Below are 27,546 nucleotides of genomic sequence, written 5' to 3'. Positions count from 1 at the left end.
AGTGCGGTTGGCTTGTCAGTGAGCGTTCTGTTTCTTTGTTAGCAAAAAAAAGTCGCATTCATCGAGGCGCGTATAAATAGTGAAATGCAAATTTTTATTTTATTTTATTATTGTATCTGTGCGCACGCATATCATGCAGATGTATTTCATGATGACGTTGTGCAATAAACAGTTGAGAGTCGCGCTAGTGCCGTGTCTGTACCGTTTTTTTTTCTTTCCTGCCCGGGCTGTTCCTGTTCCTGCTCGGTTGGTTTCTGGCGGCCAAATATGATGTCATTGTTGCTGTAGGCACAAAAGGGAAAGTACAACCCGTAGAAGGCTACAGATAATGTCTTCAAGTGCACTTCCAAAACCCGTGAGAATACATTAATTGAATTACTGGTGAAATTACGGTACTCAATATTCGTTGAAACTAAATTCAGGCAGGTTTCGTGTTCATCGCCTTTCAACTTGTTTGAGCGAATGCTTTAAGCAGTACTGAAACTATGTTGACGGGCGAATACGTTATCAGTTATTTGTCGTATTCTTTCGTATGCTTATTGTGCCTGCGTTTCCATCAAATATTTGGTACACTTGGATGTCTAGAGGCCATGCTGTGAAAATGCTCGCAAGCTCTTCGACAGCACCTTGTAAACACTGAGTGGCTGTTATTTCACACAACGCCTGCCCTTTCCACTAGATATATCTTGCCAGATGTACCTTGCGCAGCCCCTAGGATTTCATTCACATTAATTCGTGAGTAACCAATGTCTTTTTTGCAACTATGTCTAATCGTGTACGTGGATTTCGTCGATACGGTACAGTGCAGTACAATATTCTTCTGCTGCTTTTGTTCTATAATCCAGGATGATGAAAACATTGGTCGTTTTGTCTTTGAGAGCATGCATCTTCTCGCAATGCCAAATCTCCTTATTCATTTCATGCCTCCCGAAATCTTTTTTGCTACCTCAATGTCCTTGTTGTTAAGATTTCTGATTCCGTCTAATTTTTGGGTGCTGAACAGTTCCGACTGATCGTGCAATTGGAAGTTATCTGTGAAACTTGAGCCTGCCATACTACCATTTTTGTGAGATTCGGTTGGCTGCAATCATGATACCTTTTTTTTTCGTGTTTTATTCGCACTTTGGTATCTCCATGCTATCGTGATCGTCCATTTTAAAGCGTCGTGTTTTGTCGCGAGGACTACCTTTAATATTTCTGCCTTTAACGTGACTGCTGCCACACTTGCTGGTGTTTCTTTTGCTACTACTGCACCCCTCAGTTTTGCCAATCTGGGACCACACCTTACTTCACAAAGCTTCGATCACTACCGATTATGTCACCGTACACGTCTACATCCAGGACAATGCTAGCGTCCGCCCAGAGCACGCGAAATATTTTCGATATTTGTTCCTCTGTTAGCGGATTCCCCCCCCCCCCAAGGTCCCCTCCTGATACTCAGTTCCAGGCAGAGTCAATTCAATAATATTCTTATTTGTTTCTCGCAAACGCTATATAGCGGATGGACCGGTGTTCGCCGAGTTCCTGTTCCCCCGACTCTCTTTTCTATAATTTCGCATTGAAGTCGTCCATGAATAGAACATACTGAGACTTGACTTGAAAGTCTTCATATAGCCTTTCAACCATACATTACCCGATATTTCAATTCATTGTAGATTATATTTGGCATTAGCATTAACGGCTACCATTTCGTCACTGCTGTAAGCTACCATCGTACGTTATTGCCACATTGTTATGCAACACGAATCCGTGTCTATCTTACTCCAAAGGTGCTCGCGTAGAACACATGTGATTCGCGAGCACTAACCATCACTACAGGCTGGCCTACAGGTTGCCCAAATAACATGCCCCAAGTTCATTTTATGTGAAACTTTTTGTTCTTCTAGCCAACATGAGAAAGTCCTATATGTGTTCTGCTTTCCGGTATTTGCTATTCATGAATAACAAGTAGCTCCTACTGATGAACCAAACACCACTCGCCGTGGTGACGTAGTGGCTTTGGCGTTTCACTGTTAAATCCGATGGCGTGGGATTGAATCCCAGTCACGGTGGCTCCAGTTGATTGGGGGTGAAATGTAAGAATGCCCATGCACCCCGCATTGGGTGCAGGTTAAAGAACCCCAGGCGGTCACATTTCCTGCTGATAATCGTATCGTAGAACGTAAAACACCAGAATTTATATCGACTTAAAGCCAAATTTGCTAATAGACATGTTTTACAGTCAGTATGAGTACATTTGAAATCAAGAAGCTTCCTTGTTTGCGGCAAGTTATCTTAGCACACCTTCTTCCACTTCTGAATGGAAGCTCTCAAACTACGAAAAAATGCGGCGTCGCTGGCGTCATGCAAAAACATTGAACCAGTTACAACCGTGTAGACCTCATTGTTTTATTTAAAGGTGGGATTCGAATTTAGACCCCTTGTATGCCCCACCAGCTCTGCTAATCGTTCTACGCTCTTGAACACTCCGCATAACGTCTTATAATTTCCCCAAGAGACTTGCTATTTATTATTACTACTTGATGTGAAAACACACATACAATGGTCAAATTAGGAAAAAGGGGTAAGAACAAGCTGCCAACTTCCACAGTGAGGGGCGCAAGGCATCCGTACTGTTTAGGAAGGGGCGAATAGGGCAAGTAAGTTAAAGATGAGGAGAAGAAAAGTGAAGAAGAAAGAAACAGCAAGATGACCGGCCACAAATACTAATGTAAAGCAACGACTAAGCTAGTTTTATTCGACAGGTATCGCGCTTGAATGTGGCCAGGTTCGTTTCCTGTGGGGGCCTGTGCGAATCCAGACATATACAGTCGGTTTGCACAACACATCTCACAGCAGCTAGAGTCAACTACTCAACCTCCACTAAAAACTGGGTATCAGGGTGACCAACTATATATACCCTCTTCTTTCATTACAGCTAAGAGGGTCTCAAAGTTACCGTCTGTTAGAACTCCTGGTGGTGACAATCCTGTCCGGCACAATTTTAGGTAAGCATACATTGTCATATATATTAATGAGTTCGCATTCTTAGGGTACTTCAGACACTTTTCGGGAGCTAGCTATCTATGTATGCTTGTAGCTAACCGTCTTCCCGCCTACCTGGCTTACTGTGTAGCCCATGGTCCAGTGGGTAGGGCATCGGGCTCATGTGGTGAGGAGAGTTTGAAAGCGAACATGGGACCGACGTGGCGAATAAGCTTATGGCAAGTTGTGCATATGTACCACTCTTAAACGAACCACTTAACCCGCCGTGGTTGTTTAGTGGCTATGGTGTTTGGCTGATAAGGGCGAGGTCGTGGGACCAAATCCCGGCCATGGCGGCCACATTTCGATGTGGGCGAAATGCTAAAACGCCGATGTATTTAGATTTAGTTGCGCGTAAAAAAACCCCTGCTGGTCTGAATTTCTGGAGTCCCCCACAAAGCCATGCCTCATAATGAGATCGTTGTTTTGGCAAGTACCATCTCATTATTTACCTTTTTAACGAACCGCTTTTACGCTGGCGCGGGTCATTGTAGATACGGTACTGCGTAGGTACCGCTGTTCAATGTAAATATTTGACGCCGATTTGGAGAACTGGGTACTTGCAGCCCGGTCTGTGCCGGGCTTCAGTGAGCTTCTTCGAAGTCAACTTGAGTCAGCGTGCACGTGCCAGCAGGCGTGCACCGCTCTGCACTGGCAAACAAAAAAGATAGTTCGAATTTCCCCGATGCTGGGTGGAGTCGAACCCACGTCACCCTGGTTTGTCAAGGACAGAACCCCAATTCTTCAGCAGGCTGAGCCGCAAGTGCAATTGGTGCGTGTCACTTTTCAGTGAAGGCCTTTCGTGCCCACGTTTTGGCGAGCTGCGCCACGAATGAACTTGGTATGTGACGCTCTAGCCTCTCGCTAACTTGGGTCACTGTGTATGTGACACTGGGTGTGCGGCAAGCGAGGGAACAATTGTCAGCTTTCGCAGGTATCCACGCCTGTCGTCTTAGAGGCCAAGCGCAGACTTCTAGGCAGCGCCGCTGCACGGCGCAGCGTGTCCAGAATAGATACGCGACAGAGGGAGCCCGGTGGCTACATGACGCGTTTCTAAGCGTCGGAATGCAAGGAGCCATCATGCATTTCGGAGACCACAAACAGGCTTAGCGGTGGCGGCGCTAGATGGCGCAGAGTGCGCTTAGGGAAGCGCGAAAGAAGAGTCCCCGATACAGTAAACGCCTCACACATAGCTCTTTTCTGTCGTGGCAATACGTCGTGTGGCTATAATGATTCAATTCAAACGCATTACCGTCGACAATTATCGTGAGATGGGTTTTGGGAAGTTCTTGTGCACATGTCCCATAAACAAAGTTTGCAACGGTAATTGCGAGACAGAGTGACGAAATATTTACCATTACTAATATCTCTGGTCCAGCTTCGCGTATTTTCACGATAAATAGGAGCATCGTCCGAAGTATTTCTTACATCTCCCATACACATCCTTGAGGCGTTGATCGACAGACTGTGACGGTTTATTCAACTAGTAAATTAAACTATGGTATTATCAAAATGCGCTGCCGTTCTGAGTAGCTAGCTATAGCAGGGATAGTAACTGCAATAACTGATCGATATTTCATTTAAAATGCCTGGTTTAAAAGAGACAAGACAGGAGTGAGTTGGCTTAACCTAGTAACGGACGCAGTGTAGTGGTGATCGTAAAGACATGGTCCGGTCACGCATACTTGCGCAGCCTTGTAACAACAACGTGGTGTCGCCAATGTTTAACGCTAAAATTAAGTATGCCAGATTATGGCATAACGGTTTCACAGGGCGCGTGCCACTTTTGGGAAAAGTAAACTGCAGTTATAGCACAAGGGTAAGCCAATATGAATTGGACCTAATGACAACAGATTTGATGAAAGAGCCATGACATCAAGCTATCCTTTCTGTAGTCTTGTTTCCTATCTTTACCTTTTCGACATTTAGGTTTTCCTAGTCTTCATTTTGTTTCAGTCGAACCGGATGCACCAATTAGCTTACTCTCCTAATTTCGATGTATTCGCGTCTCTGCTTCAATATTAAGTATTTGAAGTTTCGTGGATATTTTATATCGAAGAATATTGGTGACTATGACATAGAAGAAGTTCTAACGCAACTTGAAGTTCAGACCCATATGCTTTCAAAAACAACTGTAGCATCGTATAGAATGATGTATGGAAACCCACACGTCCTCTAATGTTGGCCTGTGGATGGGGGAGCACATACAGTAAAACCGCGCTAACACGAAGTTCTGAGAACCGGGAAGAATTTCGAGATAACGAGATTTTTGAGAGAAGCGGAATCACGAAAATATAAGCCAGTAGCTCCGCTTAGACCACATAGACCCTTTCCAGATAGGCGCTAGTACCGGCTAAATTTCTTGCAAAAGTTCAATTACCAGGAGCGGTATTTTCAGCCGATCGCTTTTGCGAAATATTGTGCGACTCGTTACCCATCATTTCCGTTGTCTTTGGAACATCGTGTCCAAAGCTTAATCACGCCAAATACAGTAAACTCTCTGTTGTACGAACGTCGGTTTATCGAATATTTCAGAACAACGAACTTTGGAAAATCCCCGGTAGTTTTCTTATAGATTCTATGCAAAAATGTTTCACTTAAACGAATTTCGGGACAGTCAATATTTCAGTTTAACGAACTCGCTCAGAGGACCAAGGCTTATTTTTGCGATCAGAACCGATGCCCGCCCTCATTAAACCGCCGCCCCAGCGGCAATGTAACGTCACTGGTACTACAGCGCCCCTGGGGCAAAGCGGCGGCGTGGAAAACCAACGGCAGCGAGGCATGGCCTCCGAGATCATTCGCAAAAGACGAGCAAACTTGTAATCTTGGAGGCCATGAACAAAGTAACATCGCTGGCGCTTACAACGCCTCCAGAGCAAAGCGGCGATCTGTCACACCATAAACCACGTGGTGTATGTTTCTATGTGTATGGTCGTCGTCTTCTTTTGAAGAAGAGGCAAAGAAGACGAAGAAGAGGCAGCTGCCGAGCCAGTTTCAAGCCCTATAACTCTAGCTGAGGCTGTAGAGTACATAGGAAAGTTGAGAGACTTTGTGTCTCAACAGCAAGCTGTGCCAGAAGAAGTGCACAAAAACATTGACTCTTTGGAAAGTTTTGCTACTTCCTGTGCTTTAAAAGTACAAGTGCAGAAGAAGGTTACAGATTTTTTTTTAAGTGACAAAGGTAGCATTATAACTGTTATGAACCTTGTACTTGTTGATATGTACAAATTCCATTTCACACATTTCTAACACTATGGATGTCATGTCTTTTCGTCCATGAATTGTACTTCAAACTTTTAACTCTGTATGCCATGCCTTATGTTGGTCTAGTGACTATTCAGTTGAGTGAACTTTCAGTTCAGTGAACTATTTCCTTCGGTCCCTTGAAGTTCACTCAAGTGAGAGTTCACTGTATCACGAAAGTGCGCGTATCCCAAGGAAGTAATCGACCGGGAATACCGCTACTGGGTCGCGGTTTTGTAGCCATGCCTCGCTCTTTACTATACGCCGCTCTTTCGTCCACTGTTCTCGGCTGGCTTATCCCGTTGCTAACACGGGGGAGGGGGGGAGGGCATCGCTGTTACCGCGGACGATGCGTGAAAAGAAACGGCAGCAAAAAGGGCATCGCTGCGGTGGTCATCGGCATCGTTTCTGAAGATCACTTGTACCTTTTCCTGCTTCTCACGCTTTGTCGTGAGTGAGAGCAATATCAATGCGATCTCACATCAATGAGATCTCATATCAATGCGATCTCATATCAATGAGATCGTAGCCCGCCGTGAACGGTGAATAATAAGGGAATCGTAGAATGAAGCGGCATTTGCTACAAACTCGTGGTGCTGTGTCTTTTTTGGCGATGTCACAGAAGAGCTCAAAGTATGGAAACCTTCACATAGTTACTTTTTCCCAAAATGTTCGCTGTTCGAAATACGAGATGTGCGGCGTATGGCGCAAAATCATTTCGAGATAAGAGGTTAAAAAGACATAGAATTGACACCGAGCCAGCTGAAAATTTTGACAAAGCCGATATGTCGAAATATCAGAGTTCAACTTAGCGGGTGTCTACTGTACAGGAGCACTAGCTTATGGACGTGCCATCGCCATCTGCACGTTACTGAGCCAACTGGTCAAGCTATATGACACTACTTCCTGAAAACTGTGATGTCCTTTACAGGACACCTTGGAGGGAAATTAAACGCTTGTTTTTGCGTTAAGCTAAGTAGACCTGTCTAGCTAGACGTTATGCAAACCGCAGCCATTTCTCATCAGTGTTAAAACTTCAGCGAGCGAGCAGTTAAATTTAGCAAACGTTTACCCACAGCAACAATACCTTGTGCTTTGTTATCCTTTCTAGACTCTTAATGGCATTGCCTACTTTGTTTTAGCGTAAATCGCCAGTAAAATTTACTGGTATAAATCCCGAAGGCAATTTGGTCACTTTCTTGGCCTCGTTGCATTGCTAGCATTAAACAATCAAATTCTTATTTTAGGACGCCATACCGTGTCCGGCCGTTCGCTAATTACCTTGTGGAGCATGAACATAGACCAGTAATATCCGACAGGGAAGATTATTTCGTAATTATGACAGATGGCATGTTTTCAGAAAAAGCGATTTCAGCCATAGAAAAGAATTTACAGCCAGTAAAACTCAAGCGTTCGGCAGTTAAGCAACGTGCGGTTGACCTCCTGTCAAAACATAATCTTGATAGGGTTGTTTCTAATGTCAATAAAGCAACATCCCTCAACTTAGAGCTATTTTTCTTGGCGAAGACCCATAAGCAAGAAATTCCTTTTCGTGCTTTAGTGTCAGAGAAAGGGACGTGGCAACTCTGTGTCGCTAGTTACCTACAGAGCTGCTTAGCTTGACTAGTTTTTTCAGACCCCTTTTGCTTGCGTAATTCTCATGCACTAGTTCAGTATTTGAGAGAGGAAAGTCCTGGTGATTGTACAGATTTTAGTACGGATATCGAAGACCTGTATTATTCCTTGCCGCATGACGGGTTGCTAAATTTCGTAAATGAATGCATTAAAGAACAAGTGCAACAGTCGGCTTTTATTGACAGATGCGATGTTTCCTCGGGAGCTTTTCTAGAAATTATTTCAATATATTTGAAGTCGACGCTGACTGGGTGGAGAGATGGCGTATTTCTGCAGTATTCAGCATTTGTATTGACTCAAAGGTTGCACCTACTCTTAGCAATATTTACCTGAGTAAGGTTGACAGTTGCTTAGAGAAAGCCTTAGGTGACAGCGTTATCAAGATATTTCGTTACGTTGATGATTACCTGATTTTCCGCAAGAGGAAAGAATTCGATTCCGCTGCTACCTCAGTGAGTGAGCACTTTAAACTTTTTGGGGGAGGATTAAAGTTTATCAAGGAATTTCTTCAGCGACGCGTAATTCAGTTTCTTGACATTTCCTTGGCCTTGGAACAAAATGACGTTTGTTGGCAGTACTTCCCAAGATCTTCGAAGCCGTTGCTAAACTTTCAATCCAAGCATTCCAACGTAGAAAAAACGGAATTGCCATGTCGTGCCATAAGTCTTCTCTCACCAGATCCTGCATGCACAAAATGAGCGCCAGTTTTAATGTCCAGGTCCGGCGCCTATTACAAGCAGGTTATCTTAGTGTAGCAGAGGCCAATGTGGCTGAGCGCCTAAAGAAGTCGGTTTCGAGGGGGATGGGCGTGATTATAGAAAGCAGTAATAGCAAAAAAAAAAGAAAGAGTAGTGGCTATTCCGTACATTCATTCAGTGTCGCACCGGCTTAAAAAGTTGCAAGTAGATATGATGTTAATGTTGCTTTCACTGCTCCCAATAAGCTATGTAAGATGTGCGCTGCCGTACAGAAAAAAAAGGAGCAGGTAAAAGGCAAAAAAACAGATATTTGTCCAGTGAAGCACAATGAGATAAATAGTTTTACTGACTGTGGTATGGGTGTGGTTTATAAAATTCTCCTTGGCTGTGGCCAGTTCTACGTAGGGCAAACGGGACGGTGTATCAATCAGAGGCTAATTGAACATAAAAGGTTGTTAACCGGGGGATCGCCTTCTAATGTTTCCCTACATTGCCAAAGTTGTAGCTGCACGCCAGAGTTTGATGAATTCGCGATATTGTACAGGCATAAGAATGAAGATACGCGACTTATGGTAGAGGCATGACATATCTATAATGGTGGAAGTGCGTGCGTGAGTAAGCCTTCGATTACTTTACATAAGGAAGAGATTAAGTGCCTTAACAGTTATCTCTCCCGTAGACCGGCACATGTACCCGACTGACACGGGGTGATACCATTCCTGAGCTTGCGCCGATGAGTTTTGTGTCTTCTTTCTTTTTTCGTCTCAGTGCTCCCGCCAGTTGATAGTCGGTGTTCGTATTGTCCACTTCTCTACTGTTGAGTCCTGTCTGCACACCTCACCTCTTTTTTGCATAATGAATACTTACCAACTAGCTCAGCTTTCTGTCGTTCTAATCGCCTTAAGGTAAGCGCGTGAGTATGTTATATGCGTTGCTTGGTTGCAAAACGATTCCCCTGCAGTCAGGGTATTCAGCATGAATAAGTAAAGACTCTTAAGAAATTCAGTTTCTGAAGGACGCAACATTATCAGTAAAGGAACAAAATGTTACTGACAACTTTATTGGATACAACATAGCCGCGCTAACAAGGGAACATGATGCCTGGAATGCTTAATACGCACAGTACACAATGCTGCATTAGGGTAAGGATAGAACATAGAACCAGCGATGAGCATATCAACAAGGAATACAAACCGAATGAATGCAACTGAAGATAAGGAGCTGTCTGTAATCATTTTATTGATGGTTCTTGACAATTTAAATCAATACAAGCGAACTCCACAAAACGCATTGAGTCAAAATACTTACGATAAAATGCTGCCGCAGCAACGGAAAAGCTAAATGTCATACTTTTCTATATTCATAGCATTCCTTTTAGTAGTATTAAGGGAGAGCCTGAGAGGTTTTCACATACACCTCGAAGCTTGCTTTGATACATGTATAACCTAGGCCACTGTAGGTTTATGTAGACTTTTGTAGATAACTAGGTTTTTGCAGAGTGACGTACGGCTCATAATTTGTGCTAAGAAGCTAACGACACATCATGAAGAGAACTGCCAAAAGGCCGACGCTAATTGAGGCTGTAGCTTAGCACGTGGGTCACTTGTAGGCTTTTTTTTTTCTTTGCACTGAACTCAGCCTGACAGAGTGGTGATTTGAGTTACCTGGAATAGTTCAGTCATGATGGCAATTAGCGCACTACGCAAAACAAGGGGGAGAAGAACCAAAAATGCAACGCAGATGGAAGGCCGTGCCCTCGGTGCATCCTTCGTTTTTGGTCTCTTGTTTTTCCTAGTGCCCTGCCCGTCATCATGACTGAAAAAATGTCTATTACCTTAGAGGAGAAAGTTTGTAATAAAAAGTACTTCCTGAAAACGTCAGTCTCCACATTAATGCTAAAAACGTACGGCTATTAAAAGAAAGTTTTCCTACAACGAACTACGAACCGCGCTACAATGTAGGTAATATCATAACGGCATGCGTCGTCAGCATTGTAGAAGCTTGGTATAATTTCGCGTTCACAAACTTTCATTATAAAACGTAATTTATGCCTGACAAAATTCTCATACGGCTGTCATGATATGAGGGACGTTCCCAAAGTATGTTTCTTCATTTATTTTTACGTGGAAGCATTACTGAAAAAGCTATGGCATCACTGGCACTATGGCATCATGAACTATACACCTGGTACTATTTTTCCACATAGTAGCCACCGATATTAAGACATTTGTCGTAGCGTTCTTTCTGTTTAAAGAAAGCACTCCGGTAAAACTCTGTGCCCTGCGATGCAAGGCCTGAGACATGACTTCTTCCGCGTATACGATCTGTAGGCGTTCATGGATGGCGGATACAGTAGTGCCACATTCCCATTTATACCAGATAATAGCGCGCACTTCAATTGTCAACCACGTTGTCAGCACACGTCTGTCTGCCATGGTGATTTGTATTCGGATGACCTCGGGTCCGCCGGCCTCTGCTGCTCTCTCTTCTTCGGCGCTCTACGCATGCGTCCTTCCTCCTCCGCTCACGCTTCTTCCGTCGTAGAACCAGCAACCGGTGTGGATTCCTATTGCAATAGTTCGTTTCAGCTAATTTACCACGTTCTCGTTCAAAAAAAAAGAAGACACTTTCGGCACGCCCCTCCTATGCTCCTTTACAAACATAATAATGAGGCATGTATAACTGGTGTTTTTCTCAACGAGATGTAGTTGCGTCGCGTTTGTATATGAGTTGATAGTCGTGACACTTGGTTCTTGAGCTTATATCGGCCTGGCCATCGCGGTCTATATAAATGACCATCATGCGAATGTAATACATACTCTTATTTGTGATGTCTGCGCATCAGCATATGCGCATCAGCGACAGTGTTAGGCCAGAGTAATTCCCTATCGCAGTTCGCGCGTCGTTTGACGCAATAGGGAAAAAAGAAGCATTGTGCAGGGTTAGGCTTAATAATGACATATTTCAGTGCTTTTCAAATGTAAAATATTTAATTGCCACAAAAATCAACATAAACATCACGTTGAAACCTCAAGTGCAATATGAGAACATTGCTTATAAACATTTGCCTTAACTTACAATATTCACGCTATGAAAATTTGGCGACGGGTGGTATTGTATTACCACGCCGAATTTCAGTGGTGTAAAGCCAGCAACTCTTGAATGGCGGTCCGACAAACCTACTTAAGTTACTGCTTACTGGTTACAGAGCGCCCTAACTCAATACACTGGAAAAGGTATTCTGTTTCATAGGTTGATCTTGTAGGGCCCTGATTTCTAACCCTAATTATATCCGTTGAATAAAAAAGAATACTGTATTGTTATAATGGCGCTGTGTTCAACCTGTTTTCCCCCGTGCCCAAATTGCTTCGGTCACGCGGTATAAATAAAGCCACATGTGTTTTCTTGGGCTATTCATTGCAGCGATATCTTCATGCACTATAGACTGCCAAGCTGAAGATAAGCCTAGGCCATTATGCCTACGATCACCTGACTACAATGTGTGCAACTGCACGTGCGGTAAGTTATAAATACCTCATAGGAGTGACAATATGGTCGTTTCGAAGCCGCATGAAAAAAGAACGTAAGAAACGAACGGAATACACAGTAGCGAGAACATTCTTACCAAGCAGTTAGGCAGAGCTTTTAATTTCTCTCGTTTGAACCTCAGCAGTGTTGGCAATGACACTCGTATAGGTATTCGCTGTGTCGCACAGAACACTCATCAAGTAGACTACGCAAGCTGTGCGTGCCGGATCTTGTTTACGCGGGCAGGACTTGTGCTTCTAGCATTTAGTTTCTGCATTTGTCGAATGTGTAGACAATTACTATAGTCGTTGTGGTTCACCACATATTTTTTTTTTCAGTTCCCTTGGATACAACGTGCCCGCCATTGGGAAGGACGCTTTGCGACAACGGTCAATACCCTAGTTTCGCGGGATGGCAGCCTTTTGGAGGCACATTCGTGTGCATGGTCCGTTGCTGTAAGTGCAATACACGTATTCATCGAAATCAGGGCAAGCGATCCACTGAGTACGGTTTTGAAAAGGCGTACGCATGTCGCTAGCTAACGGGCTTCCCGAACTCATTTAGTCTGTGACACTGCCCGGACATATTTACTTCGACATACGGGGTGATCATTTTTAGGTTTTACAGAATTTCAAAGATTACTCATGGCAGGTTGCTTACTTTCAGTCTGAGCTGGAATATTCAACGAGATGAACATTATTTGCACGCGAAACCAAAAGAAATAATCCACCAATTCACGAAAATATACTGATTGACTTCCTAGTTATATACTTTTCTGAACATATCGCAAGTTACGAATTGTGGTGTCAGTCTCGGAATATTCTCGCTCAAGTAATAGAAATATGCTGTCTCCCACAGGTGATTTTTCCAAATTCCGTGAAACGTAAAAATTATCACCCGGTATAGGTTGGTTGATGAACTCCTATTCAAAAGCGCTATTGAAATGAGTGAAGTAGCAACGATAAATTCTTACGTCCCACTGTTTCGCGATTCATGCAGGTCACATCTAAAGCCATAGAAAATAGCTTGCAAATTTTGAAAAGCCATCGGTATGCTGTACGTTGCGCTAAAGTGGGTTTTGTGGTCGTTTTTAAAACAAGTGGAACCCGCATTCTTAACAAACAACGGATACAGAATTCTTTTCCGCTTGAGCAAATACTATTTCCGTGTCACTTAGGAAGTCTAGGCAATGCTTAATTTGTTATGTTTATTTTACTTATTACATTTTATTACGCATGCTATATAAATGAAAGTGAATATTGTGAAGACACGCTTGTCTGTGGCGGCCCCCTAACTGTTGTATATAAGAAACATGTTGGATACAGCTACAATCAAAAGGGGAAAGTGCTGTTCGGGTTCAGCTTCTTATGTGGTAGTTATTGAATTGAATGTAAGACGCACATTTTATACGAACTCTACTCGCATAAGGGAACTGAAAAAAAGAGTGAAAAACTGCAAAAAAAAGGAAGTAACAAAGGCTACTTACGGGGAAGATTGCGAAGCTACTTGCATAGTCTTATTCTGCAAGCCACCGTACACTAAGGTAGCATATCGCCGATTCGTAGGTATTTTTCCTCATTTATCTCTATCACCACACTTTTTCTTTTCGTTTGAAATCTCTAAGCTTATCGACGTGGCACCAACCTAGACAACATCATAATACGCCTGTATGATGTCATTTGGTCCAAATCATACACACCGGGTGTTTCAAAGCCATCACTGCGACAGCAATTAAGAGCCCGAAACTCGGTTTCCTATGTAAGCCCCCGTTGTTAAGCTGTCGTCCTGTAGCTGTAATCGCACCACCTTCTTGTCATCTATCTGACTCATGTCAGCGTGCTGGATGGTAATCTGGAATACTTTGCAAACGCATCGCTTGATCTAAACCTTTACCTACATGTACTGCGTCTTTCTTCCACGAAAATCCGATTCTGTTACGCTACGGCCACGCCACTGATTCTCTTTTCTACGCAGTAAGTAATCCTTTCACTTGTATCTGTTCTTTTTTCTCCTAGCCACAACTAGAAAATTCGAGTAGCCCGTTGTCTGATTAACTTTGTGAGTTGCTTAGTAAGCTCCTTTATAAGCTTCAGTCTAACCCTCACATCTGCCCTCGAGTAAACTAAAGTTACGCCTGCAGTTTTTTGTTCCATGACTCGCTGCCCGGTTTTTTATCACGTTCCAAACCACCTTTAGTTATTCCACAAGTTTCAAACCCCTACACTAGTATTGATGGGATGCGTTGATTTTGTACTTTTATTTTAAGGGGTCTTGATATCTTGCAGATCACGACAGCAATGCCTACCGCATGCACTCCACCCTTTTATACTAATACAGGATGATAATGATAGATTAACGGCCGGATAATTCACACGTTACTGTCCTCCCATGACTACTTGATCTAGGTAAATACGCCCATGCACAGCTTCAGTGGCTGATCATCAATAATGGACACCTGTGGCTTTGCCGGTACATTCAATATTTCATCAGATATTTTTATAGTAATCGAGAAATCTAATTTTAAGCTCTGTACGAACAAGTATGAAATTATTTATTTTATCAAATCCCGAGCGTAACAAAATGGTATAATACAAACTGTGATCCGCACGTTGCTCAAGTACTGCGTGATAACTTAGACAAATATGCGCAATGACAATAGCAGAATACAGGACAGGCTCCTCCTAAAAAGGCTCGCTGCTATTTATGCTCGTACGATTACGATTGTACATGCCGCCGGTACGAAGACGAAGAGCCTCGGCTGTTAAGCAGTAATACGAAGTGTTAATCTTCGATTAACCAAAGCCCTATCTCCTGTTTGCGTTCTTTTGTGTACGTGATTGACGTTATCTGGTGCGGCAAGAAGCTGACGTCTCCTATTTTCGGCGTGTGAGAGAGAACTCCACAACCCTCTTCGCACACACACACAAGAATTCCACCTCTTCGACATTCTGTCGGGCGAACATCACGCCTCGCTAGAGCTAACTTCGGAGATAAACGACGCAGAACTACGCTCAGTCGTGTATGGTGTGGCCTTGTACTATGCCATGGCTGGTCGTGCCGGAAGATTGTGGCGAGCTTCTGTTACCCATTGCCTGAGGACAAGGTGTTGATCAACGCATACACGAATGAACTCGGATGAATTCGACTACAACCGGCTTACATCCAAGAAAGGCTTACCACCTTGATCACTAGGTAAATCCCAGGTGAACTTGGACAATGTCGAAATGGCCGGGGATTTTGGTACGCCTTTGTAATCGAGCTACATGGAGGCCTTGGTATGGAACTGCGTCCTTGTGAGAGAGTACAAAAACCGTGTAGTTTGGGACGGGGGCAGGTTGCGCGCCGCTGTCGTCCAGCTTACTGGAGGCAACAGCACGGAAGTCGGAATGTCTCGTAAGTCGGTCCTGGGAAGAGTCCGACGACCATTTATGGTCCAGAGGTGCTTGAACGATGCGGATGGTTGCGTATCCGTGTTATCCAGCTTGGGTGGAGTCGCGAACTCTGGACAAGAGCTCTCTCCACCTCCTAGAGGTGTGTCACGGGCAACGCCCGGGGGGCTTCGGATGCTCGCACGGCTAAGAGGGGGAGCTCGTGTTCCAAGCCTGGACTCGGAGGGCTGCAGCAGCAGGAGGGGGAAAACAATGCGGAACCCAAAACGCAAGGGCGCCCAGCAAATGCGCGTGGGTCGTCTGCGCACCCCCCCTGCAATCCTGGTGCAATTCTGGTGCAATCCTGTGTGCAATCCTGTGTACAATCCCGGTACAACCACACACGAACCCGATGGAAACACCGTTCTTCTCACCTGTCACACTCCCTTTCTAAACGCGAAGCCCCTTGCAGTGGATCCTTTCGCCATCTTAAATTCCCACCAAGCCCCGTCCCGCCAATTATTCCCGACGTGTCATACAAATTACACAGAAAACTTGAACGGCTGAACTCATGACAAATATCCAGCATCTCGACTCAGGCGTTCTCACCCCTCGCATGAAAGGTGCCACGCCCAGCGCCTTAATGTGTTTGCTATACCCTCCAATCCACGCTGAGTGAACTATCGGAGCATGAATATAGGATGGCTTGAACTGGGACGTGTGAACACTGGTCATTCCAAGCGACTTTAGTGTGATAGAACGCTGCTCCATACAAGCCTCTACCACAGTTGTGCTCCTTCTGCTCCCGCATTGGCAGCCAAGGTAATAGCTGACGTGATATCGGCGTTTTAAACTCCCTAAGATGTCGAGTAATACTCAACTTACCAGGCCAACATCATACATGCCGCACGGGATGCCCCCGCTGTGGTGGGACTACCGCATGGGAGATCCTCGCTGCGATGTCCAAGTTAATGCAGACTGAACCCTTCTTACGCAGCGTACGTACGTCATTTACAGCACCGTCCTCGGCCAATGACCCGGACAATGGTGGAAGCGCCGCAGTTTCAGCATCGTAGCATCTTTCTGGCTCGTCTTCCTCGACTGTGACACCTCGGTGAACTCGAACAATCAGCCTCACCGGCCACCGCAATATACTCCAGAGCCGTTCCAAGACATTCATTGCTCACCAAGTGAACGACCGAGCCAGGTTGCCTCTTCCTCTTAGGCTGGAACGTAACTCTCCTCTAAAGCAAGTGACCCGGGCAGTCATTCCTCGTCGCTTAGGGTGGCCGAACACAGGGAAACATGCGGACAAAAGAAGCCACATTTGACGCACGCGCTCATTGTACCTTCCTGTGCATCCAGTGTGCCTCCCTTAGTGTTAGTGTTATGCCACACCCAATTACCTTTACTCAAGATGTACAAACAAGTTCACCTCGCGATCCTTGTGATTCCGCTACCCTCTCTTTCCTCACCCCAGCACCCAGTCAAAGCCCCTAAACCTTCGTAAAGCAAAAGTTTACTACCGTGTGGTTTTCCTCCTAACCTGTGGCCCTCGCGATGCAGAAATCAACTCTCATCTCCACTTACCCCCATCGTAACCGTTCTCTGTCTTGTACGTTCCTACAAGTATGAACTGTAAAGCTTTTCCCAACCAGTCACTCCGCAACCCTTATTCCCGAGCCATAGTCCACTCCCCCTTCTCGACAGACCTCGTCGTCCACCTCTTCCTCTGCGATTCACTCCTCACACCCAAACCAACTGGACTACGCCGCTTTGGAAGCCCGCGTTATACCATTTGAGCAATCTGCAGATTTCACGGAAGTGTTAGACCAAAACCCGTCTGAGGGCAAAACTCTAAGACCACACACCTTAGGGTCACGGCTGCATTGGTCACTGCCCATCACATATCCACAACTCTTTCCAATATAATCTGGGAACCACTAACAATCGTCCGGCACACTGCGTATCTGATACGGATCATTCACGTCACTCCCGTAGCACTCGCTGCTCATGTAGTGACTGCCGCACTTATCCTGAGGACCACCCGATGACTTCTAAAATCACGGTCCTCACAATAACGTCCGAGTGTGGCATTGGAGCAGCAGGTTACTCGCGATCGACCTAGCCACAAAACATCGCTTTTCTGCTAAAACCTGCTCTACGTTTTCTCCTACTTGGGTACAAACTTTTTCGCACTCACTCTGCTCACCTATGTACGCAAGGATTTCACAGCATTTAACGTAGCAGATATTCCTTCTTACTTCACCATTTTGCTTCATTTTCGCTTGCTCCTGCACGTCTTCAAACTGCGTTTTCCTTATTAACCCCTGGGCTCCGTATGGCAAACCCACCAACCCAGATTATGCGAGATCATCCTCAATGAATCCCAGTCTTTCACATCCTTTCACTCTCCTTATACGTGACGCTGTTTCTACTCACCAGAACAATGCATGTACGGGTCAGAACAAAGTCTCCAGTCGTCACCTTCGCATCTCCACAACTGGAATTACGATTTATTATCGTTCTATAATTCCCTCTAATAATTTTATGAAACTCTATGGCATCACCGATGCGCCGTCGACTGCCTATCAGGTTGCCGAATCGGCAGCCACCGCCAGATGATGAGGCTGCAACGATAACGTAGGCTGACTGGCGAAATAGCGTTGTGAGCCCGTTGCCGTAAATGTGGCTATGACTTTAGAAACCTACGCCGTCAGTGATCACGGGAAGTCTGGCGGACCAACGCAGCAAGCGGCAGGCTAGTTGCTGCTCAGTAGGATGTTTGCCCCAATGTTCTTCCAAGTCACGGTTTGTTGCGACTCTATCAAATTTTCAAGTTTATTTTCTTAATGTAGCTTTATTGTGGCCGGGCTTTTTATCTGTTGTGCTAGTGGAGGCGAAGTTCAGGCCCTAGATCCTGAACGGAAACGGGGATGCTTCATCGGACGCCTTAAACAGAGTAAGGCTGGAAGTTGGCCGTGGAAGTAAGGCCGTGCAAGTTGTACACATTCGCTTACTAATTGAGCACGTGTGGTTTCGAAGAAACTGTTAAAGCATGACGTCAAGCGACCACCCCTCGCAAATCCACGTATGGGCTGCCGCTTCCCTACCATTTTAAATTTGCGTGCCTTCTAAACACACGATATATTACGTAACATACATCATTCCACTCAACGGAAGAGACCGTGTATCAAAGTGTATGTCAGGCTTTCTTCCATTAAGTGTTCACCGCTGCAGGTTCAGCTTCACAAGTGTTACTCCATCTTTCCTAGCAAAGAAAGGCTCCGGTTGGCGGAAATTGTTGAGAAGGAACTTGTTGCACGATGACGTTGCTATAGCTTTTTTTTTCTTTTTCTTGCAGCCCAACCTGCGTACTACGTGGAGATGCCACCAATTATTTAAAAAAATTACTAAACTTATACGTCTCCCCATATGAAAAGGAGACGTGTAGAAGATATAGTTTCGTAAGTATGCCGGTTCATTCGTACCTTGTAAGCATGGCAGTAAGAGTTTAACACATAGGATGCCTTGAAGGGATGCTCCCTTGCAATTACATGAAGCGAAATGAGCACGATAAGTAATGCCAACATATGATGAGAAAGAAATGCATAAAAGGAGTGTAGCATGAACGAAAATATTCATGGCTTCCTGCGCTATATAATGTTATTGTAGTAGTGTTCCTTAATTAAGTGAGTAATTATTAACAAGGGTATCGGCAACTATAACATTTAACCTTAACGGGGCGTTGAACCATCCCTCAGGCTGTGTGAAAAAAACCGGTCCGCGGATAGCATGCTCTGCTGTGAACACCTCAGCCAAATTTTGCAGTCGTGCGCGGTGCGCGGAGCTCGCAAGCAGATCGGGAAACTACGTTGTTCTGAAATATCCGCTTTTGAAACAGCGGTCATCTCCTGACCCGTTTTGAAGCTGCCGGCGACTTCCATTATTCGTCGTACGCAAGATCTCCATTGATGGCTGCTATTGGCCAACAGCAATTGTCAATCAAGACGAGTGTTTGGATCAGCACGCTTTTTCCGACTGGATACTGTGAATAGTAATTGACACAACTAACTAAACCAGGCGTGAACAATAGAAAATCTGCGTTTCAAATTTCGATTAGAAGTGCGTACTTTCGGAAGAAGCCCATTATTGTCCGAGTACGCTCAGTGGCACTCTCCCTCATCGAAATCACCCTTTCGCTGCAAAGGCTAACGGTGCCCTAACAATCCAGTCTCCCTAATTTCAATTAGTTTCGAACACGCAAGTAGTCTCGAACCGGGCGAAACTTAAGTGAAGACCACACATACACTACGCCTGCCCACCTCGCGAGGAAAGGTGGTTAACACGTACAAGCACCGCGCGCTAGCGCACGCGAACTCTCTGGCCGCTTCAGGTTAAAAACCTTAGTACACATTGTTTCGTATGGAGCTATTGAAAACGCTACCCAATGCTCAATCTGAATTTGGCTACTATCCCCGGAGGACAAAGCAGGTCCGCACTACGTAGCGCGGCCAGACAGGAGCACATGAGTGTGAAGCGCCGCCCTGTTTGCGCATAGAACAAACGTGGTCGCTAGAGTTGCGATGAGTCTATTGCATAGCAAAGATACCGCGGCCGCCGCTGGATGCCGCAACGAGCCCTCTCACAATAAAGTCACTGGTACCTGGAAAGTACCGCAGCCACCGGGGTACGACCATGCAACACTGTGCTGTTGTTGCCAGATTTGGTCCAATGCGTTTCTCGGGCGGCAGGAGCTCAGCTACCTAGCTTCGCTTCGAGTGGTCTGTATCATCGCAAATTGGCACATTTCATCGTGCTTTAGATAAAAGATAAGACGGTGCGCCTACTATGCGTGATAAGCAGTGTACAGGTAAGCACGAGCGGAAGATTTTTACAGCATCTAAATTGCATGAAGCGAGACAAATGACCGGACGGGCGTAGGAGTGGCCGTCCTTTCGTTTGTTGTCTTTCCCGATAAATGTTGGGTTCATTGGGAAGCGATCAAATGAGTATACTAAATTGCATAACAACGTGCGTAATGAACCAACATTACTCGTCTTTTAGTCTTTTAAACATCTTATGCATCGCAGGGCTACGGATCTCGGGTTTGATTACATTGACTGTTTTATCCTCGTACCTAGCTCGTAGCTATTCGACGCGTTGCGAAAAACGCGAGCAACTCTTTGTCGGATTTTCTACGCTTGCTACAGTGAAGAACAGAACTACGGTTGTCGCAGTGGGAGTTGTGAAATCCACAGACAAAACTGTATTTCACTTAGCTAGATACTATATAAAATACATGTACTCGGATAGTGAAGCGTTGAACTGCACGCCACCCGTTACAATTTCAAAGCGAACCTCATGCCCGTGCGCCACAGAGGATTTCTTTAGCCTGACTAGGCATCAAGCGCTGCCACGCAACGTTTATAAGCGTGGGTGTAAATTCGTTCTGATATAGTTCCTGATTTACCCCCATTCGAAGTGATTTACACACGTCGACATCGACGAAGACGAATTGTCCCTGGCTGCAATACAAGGAAAGGGATGCTGAAGCGAGGGCCCTTGAACTTTCCGCGTGCTATCCAGGCCATGTTCGCGTTGGTTTATGCAGTAATAAACAACACACGATAAAATGTTTATTTTACTTCTCGACATTGACAGGCCGATATAATTTTATTACACTGGTTTTATCATTGCATTGGGCTATTTTTGACACCGCCGGCCGCATTCCTATGCTCTTTAGGTCACATTTTGCTCTGTTTGCACATTTCTAAGCAGCTCGGTTTTCTTGCGCAAGGCAAACCGCAGTCTGCAACGGAAAAAAACTTCTCTGCAGAAGCTTCTCTAGCACATTATAGTGTTTAGGCAGTTCGATGATATACCGCAAAGCTTCTCAGCTTTAAAATATCAAATTCATCTGGTAGGCGTATATTTGTCGCGCTTTATCCTGCGCAGCCTGATAGCACGAGACTTGCTGTCATACTTTCGCGAAGAGCGCTTTCCGGACTCCCAGTGATTGCTACACCTGAGAGCTTCACACCCGGGTATTTTAGTTGGTTTTGTTCTAAGTGCGCGAAAGTTACACGTGCTCTCAATTATACAAAATGCAAAATGCGACTTCGATGGTGGCTCATACGCGTGGCGTGTGCGCACGGTGCCCTTGTCTTCGTGTGAGCTCCGGTGCGGCGTGGACCACCTATGGTGAAAAGCTATCACGTGACGGCAACTGACCAATCAGCGGCGCGGCGGCAAAGAGAAAAGGGCTGCTATACTTTCCAGGTTCCAGTGATTTTAACTCACCGTTGAGAACCTTGGAAGTCTGCTGGTTCTGATTGGTCTCTCGAGATGACGGGGAGCGAGGCCCCTTGGTGATGGTCTGGGTGGTGGTGTGCGAGACCGATCAAATGTTAATACCTGGCGAGAACTTCGCCAGGTATTTTTCGCCAGCAGATGCGGGTCGTCTGCTTCCCGCCTTCCGCACTTGCCAAGCGCATCACATCATGTTCGAGGCTCGTTATGTTAGGAATCATTTCAGCGCGAGTCCTGAAGGCGGTATTCATCACTGAGCCCATGCACACGCCCTGACGACGAACTCGAACGAGCCTACGTAGAGACGATGTTTCATTCGGGCCTGGAAAATTGTGGGATTTTCGTGGAGTTAAATGCAATGCAACGGAATGAGACCAACGTTAGTATAGTAACAGCGGGCGGAAGTAGCTGTTGACAACGGCGCCCGCCGATTTCAGCTTAAATAAGCAGCACAACGTTGAACCCAGGTGGCGTAACACCGTAGACGGTGCGCAGCCGCCGGCACATTTCCGCTGCTTTAGAACTAAGGACGTTCAGGGTGCATGATAAATGTTAGTATTCCGGCCGTAGTATCTATGCTCGTACTGGGTCTTCTTGCAAATTTATTTTGATAATATAATCTTGAAAGGCACCATACTAGTTCTAAGGCGCTTGTGAACTTTTTGAAGAAAGGTAGTTCTGGATCTCTTCAAGTGAAAGCGGCACAGGCCTAGAACAAAAATATTAATGTGTCCCTCCTTGACCTTATTACATACCTCTGGCTTCTTTTTATTTTGCAGAGAGAAGTAGAGTGCCTCTGAATATTCCGCACAAGGTCGAATTGGCTCTTCAAAATATTTGTTACGTCGAATACCCGTAGAATTGAGGGAAGTAAAGATATCACAAGAAAATTCTTATCGCCTATTCTTCTTTTTGCAAACAAGGATGTACGTTGTTGTCATTGTACTTGGTCACGTAGGAAATGACTAGGTTATGTCTTGCACAAAAATATGGCAACAATTTCATGAACCAAAATGCTCGAATTTACTTCGCTGGTTTTTGCGATGAAGCTTGGTTGCGCAGGACGTCATAATTAACTTATTGAAAGTTATTGGAATTGGCGACGGCGTGCTTCATTGATTATCCGACCACATAACCCGCAAATTGTTTTTTGCGCGAACAGATGACCCCAAAGCTGATTATTGATACGGTGCATTTCGACAGGGCTGTGCCCGCCAGAGACAGACGAAGAGGACGTGGTAGCCTGTCTGCAGTAGCAGTGACCTCCGTGCCAGCCTGCGCGATTACCACTATCTTTTCCCCATATGAATAGTTGTACGCACATATGCGCATCGGGCTTCCTCTTGCTAGCAATATTAAAGGTATGGCTGCGAGCATTGGAGAGGACTATCAAGTCGGACGTTTTTGATTGTGAGCGTCATTGGGGCCGCTGAGATTTTACGGGAAACAGTCTACGTCTCTAGTTACGCAGATGGCATTTGCTTTTTCGACTTCCGTGGTTACTCGGCTTCAGGTGCGCGCGAAGTTGTAGCGGGCAGCAGCCTTGACAGCAGCCTACCTTCCAGCACATGGCTTGACTGTATAGACAGATAAATGAACGCTGATTGTGCCGCCCCGCGTAAACATATGACGCCAGGCCTACTCTCCATCGATGGACACACTATCAACTATGGGTGACCCCCTTGATTATCTAATCTAATAATCGAAAGAATTGTTTCGGAACGCCCTCATTGCGCGCACTTGATGAAAAAACTGTCGTCCATTGCCCATTTACGAAGAATCATGGGCGGGAAAATAAGAGGCACGGCTGTGCATTCCGTGCTTCGGTTGTACAGAGCTGCGTTTTTGCAATTTCTGCCTAACAGCATTCCAGTGTTGCGAGTACGTGCAAGCCAAATGCTCATTGATTCGAGAGCTCACATATCCAAGCATTTTGCGCGTATTTAGCGCTTCCTCGCGGCGCTTCAACACCTGTAACAGTCGTGCTCGTGAAGGATCATCCAATCCAATCATGCGTTGCTTTTCATTGACTGACGGCTCACATTCGTCAGCTTTCCAGCATCCGCGATCTCTACATGGCATCCATGCCCTCGTTCACATTCTGTGACGTTAACATCACCTGTCAAGATTCTATTCCGTCAGAATACACACCCGCAGCAAGGCGTACTCTCCCTCCAACAGCTTCCGATGAGCCCATGTATTATGGGTGTACATAAGAAGGCAAATCACGCAGAAATAGCACTGAAACAGGTGATGTTTCTATAACTGAATGCGACTAACAGGGGCCAAATACGTACTGATGGTTCGGTTGCATCTACGACTTCTACAGGTGCCATTCTCGTTCAGGTTAGGCAAGCTACAATCAAATTCAAGCTCCCACAAATGACCACATATATGGCGGCCGTGCTTACTGCCCTGTGTGCTCCCCTAAAGTGCCTCCTTCACAAGACCCTCCATAAATTGGTCATCTTTTGCGACCCTTAGGCACCACTTCAGTGTCTGCATTTTGCTCCATATCACGGGACCCACGAGCAGCTGGTATACGGTATAAAAACTACATTCAAGCTATCAAAATAGGTCACGTAATTATAGTTCACATTCAGGCATTGCTGATGACGACCTCACCGACGAGGCCGCCCGATTCCTCAATGTAAGAGCCCGACCAGTTTCGATTCCCTTATCCGGAACCGACGCTGGGAGAAAGCTTCATTTCGTAGCTAAAGCTATGACACAGTTATTCCTCCGCTCCCAACCTCCCGAAATATTACGTTGATACACTTCAGCCATCCTTTAACCTACAAGTGCCAACAAAGGTTTCTCGTTGAGGTTGAGGCAGCCTGGTTGTACCGCCTTTGGCTCAAGCTCTCATTTGCAAGGACCTACTCGTGCCGCATCGGGTTGGGGAATACCTCAATGTGCCATTCTTGTAGAACAACAATCTATTGAACAAGTTTGTGTCTCTATCTCTAGTAGGATGCTGAACGCGAACTTCTCCAGAAAGCAATAAAGCGGCTAGACTCTAAACCCTTTTCAGAAATGAAGTTTTTTGGACCATAGCCGAATGCACTGATGGGAGAGAAACTACAAAAGCGTTATTGCAACATCTCAAGTCGACAGGTCATGGCGACTCTTTATAGTCTGGGTATGTAGTGGAGCGATAACGTAGAGGTAGAGCATCCGCCACGCGTGCAAGAGGATCGTGGTTCGAATATCGGTCCCACGCAATTTTCCACCGGATTAAAAAAAAAGATATCTGCGTATTGATAACATTGCATAAATAGGCCTGGAGTGCGGCCTGATCGCGGTGACCAGAACTGGTAACCACTCCCTCACCAGAGCAGGATTGGCCAACCTAGTGCAGTACTTGGCCACAACCTCCTATATGAATACAAGAATCAAACACCGGCCCTCACTGCCCAGCAGCGGAGAAGCAACTGACTACGGCGGCATACAGACCTGTGACACAGCAGAGGGTGCTAAGAATCTCTGGGTCGGGACAGGCCGCCACTGGAATCTGAACCTGGCAACGTTTAACGATAGAACGTTACCTAGTGAAGCTGGTCAAGCAGTGGTATTGGAGGAATTAGCGGGAATTAAATGGGATATCATAGGGCTCAGTGAGGTTGGGAGGACAAACGAAGCATATACAGTGATAAAAAAGGGGGCACGTCCTGTGCTAACGGGGCTTAGCGGACAGACGAGAACTAGGAATCGCATTCTTGATTATTAACGATATAGCTGGTAACATACAGGAATTCTATAGCATTAACGAGAGGGTGGCAGGTCTTGTTGTGAAACTTAATAACAGTTGGATATTGAAGGTCGCACAGGTCTACACCCCTACATCCAGTGAGGATGATCAGGAAATCTAAAGCTTCTATTAAGACGTGGAATCGGCGATGGGTAAAGTCAAAACAAAATACACTATTCTGATGGGCGACTTCAATGGCAGGGTAGGCAAGAAGCAGGCTGGAGACAAGTCACTGGGGGAATATGGCATAGGATCTAGGAATAGCAGAGGAGAGTTATTAGTCGAGTATGCAGAAGGGAATAAGATGCGGATAATGAACAACTTCTTCCGCAAGCGGGATAGCCGAAAGGGGACGTGGAGGAGCCCGAACGGCGAGGCTAGAAATGAAATAGACTTCATACTCTGCGGTAACCCTGGCATCATACAAGACGAGGATGTGCTCGGCAAGGTGCGCTGCGGTGACCATAGGATGGTAAGAACTCGAATTAGCCTAAACTTGAGGAGGGAACGGGAGAAACTGATAGATAAGAAGCCTATCAATGAGTGAGCGGTAAGAGGGTAAATAGAGGAATTCCGGATCAAGCTACAGAACAGGTATTCAGCTTTAACTCAGGAAGAGGACCTTAGTGTTGAAGCAATGAACAACAATCTTGTGAGCATCATTAAGGAGTGTGCAATAGAATTTGGCCATAATTTCGTTAGACAGGATACCGGTAACCTATCACAGGAGACGAAAGATCTGATTAGGAGAGGCCAATGTATGAAAGCCTCTAACCTTACAGCTAGAATAGAACTGGCAGAACTTTCCAAGTTAATCAACAAGTGTAAGATAGCTGATATAAGAAAGTATAGTATGGATAGAATTCAGCATGCCCTCAGGAACGGAGGAAGCCTAAAAAGTGAAGAAGAAACAAGGAATAGGCAAGAATCAGATGTATGCGTTAAGAGGCAAAGTCGGCAATATCATTACTAAATAGAGAAGATAGTACAAGTGGCTTAGGAGTTCTATAGATATTTATACAGTACCAGTGGCACCACCGAAGATAATGGAAGAAGTAATAGAATAGAGGAAATTGACATCCCACAGGTAACGGCGCAAGAAGACAAAAAGCCTTGGGAACTATGCAAAGGGGGAAGGCAGCTGGGGACGATCAGGGTACAGCAGATTTGTTGAATGATGGTGGGCAGATTGTTCTACAAAAACTGGTCACCGTGTATATACAATGCCTCATGACCTCGAGCGTGCCGGAATCTTGTAAGGACGCCAACATAATCTTAATCCATAAGAAAGGGGACGCCAATGACATGAAAAACTATAGACCGATCAGCTTACTGTCCGTTGTCTACAAACTATTTACTAAGGTAATCGCAAATAGACTTCTGCCAACCAAAGCACCAAGCAGGATTTTGTGAAGGCTACTCAACAATAGATCATATTCACACTATCAATTGGGTGATACAGAAATTTGCGGAATATAACCAACTCTTATACATAGCTTTCATTGATTACGAGAAACCGTTGGATTCAGTCGAATGCTCAACAGTCATACAGACAATATGGAATCATGGTGTAGACGAGTCCTATGTAAAAATGCTCAAAGCTATCTATAGCGGCTCCGCAGCCACCGTTGTCTTCTATAAAAAAGCAAGAAAATCCCAATAAGGAAGGGCGTCACGCAGGGAGATACGATCTCTCCTATGATATTCACAGCGTGTTTACAGGAGCTATTCAAGGACCTAGATTTGAAAGAATTGAGGATAAGGGTTATTGGAGAATACCTTAGTAACTTGCGATTGGCTGACGATATTGCCTTGCTTAGTAACTCAGGGGACCAATTGCAATGCATGCTCACTGACCTGGACAAGCAAAGCAGAAGAGTGGGCCTAAAAATTAATCGGCAGAAAACTAAAGTAATGTTTAATCGCTTCGGAAGAGAACAGCAGTTTACGATAGGTAGCAAGGCACTGCAAGTGGTAAGGGAAT

General features: G+C 45.3%; 1 protein-coding gene across 4 annotated transcripts; it reads left to right on the top strand.

Moving 5' to 3' along the window:
* The first annotated feature begins 188 nt into the window (after positions 1-188).
* On the top strand, positions 189-25,828 carry LOC142586997 (uncharacterized). 4 transcript variants are annotated; one of them, XM_075697865.1, is made up of 6 exons: positions 189-355; positions 2,918-2,987; positions 12,027-12,122; positions 12,470-12,586; positions 18,864-18,966; positions 23,015-25,828. In XM_075697865.1, exons 1-5 carry the CDS (start codon positions 329-331, stop codon positions 18,902-18,904), a joined length of 351 nt encoding a protein of 116 aa, XP_075553980.1. In that variant the 5' UTR covers positions 189-328; the 3' UTR covers positions 18,905-18,966; positions 23,015-25,828. The 4 variants fall into 4 exon arrangements, 3 of the variants coding, with proteins under 3 accessions (XP_075553980.1, XP_075553979.1, XP_075553978.1); XM_075697864.1 differs by having other exon boundaries at positions 22,974-25,828; XM_075697863.1 differs by lacking the exon at positions 23,015-25,828 and adding an exon at positions 22,591-22,703.
* Positions 25,829-27,546: the final 1,718 nt, after the last annotated feature.

The sequence above is a fragment of the Dermacentor variabilis genome, chromosome 7, assembly GCF_050947875.1.
Source record: "Dermacentor variabilis isolate Ectoservices chromosome 7, ASM5094787v1, whole genome shotgun sequence".
NCBI lineage: Eukaryota > Metazoa > Arthropoda > Arachnida > Ixodida > Ixodidae > Dermacentor > Dermacentor variabilis.
Note: the sequence above shows the minus strand (reverse complement) of the source record. Positions and strands in the feature narration are given on the sequence as shown.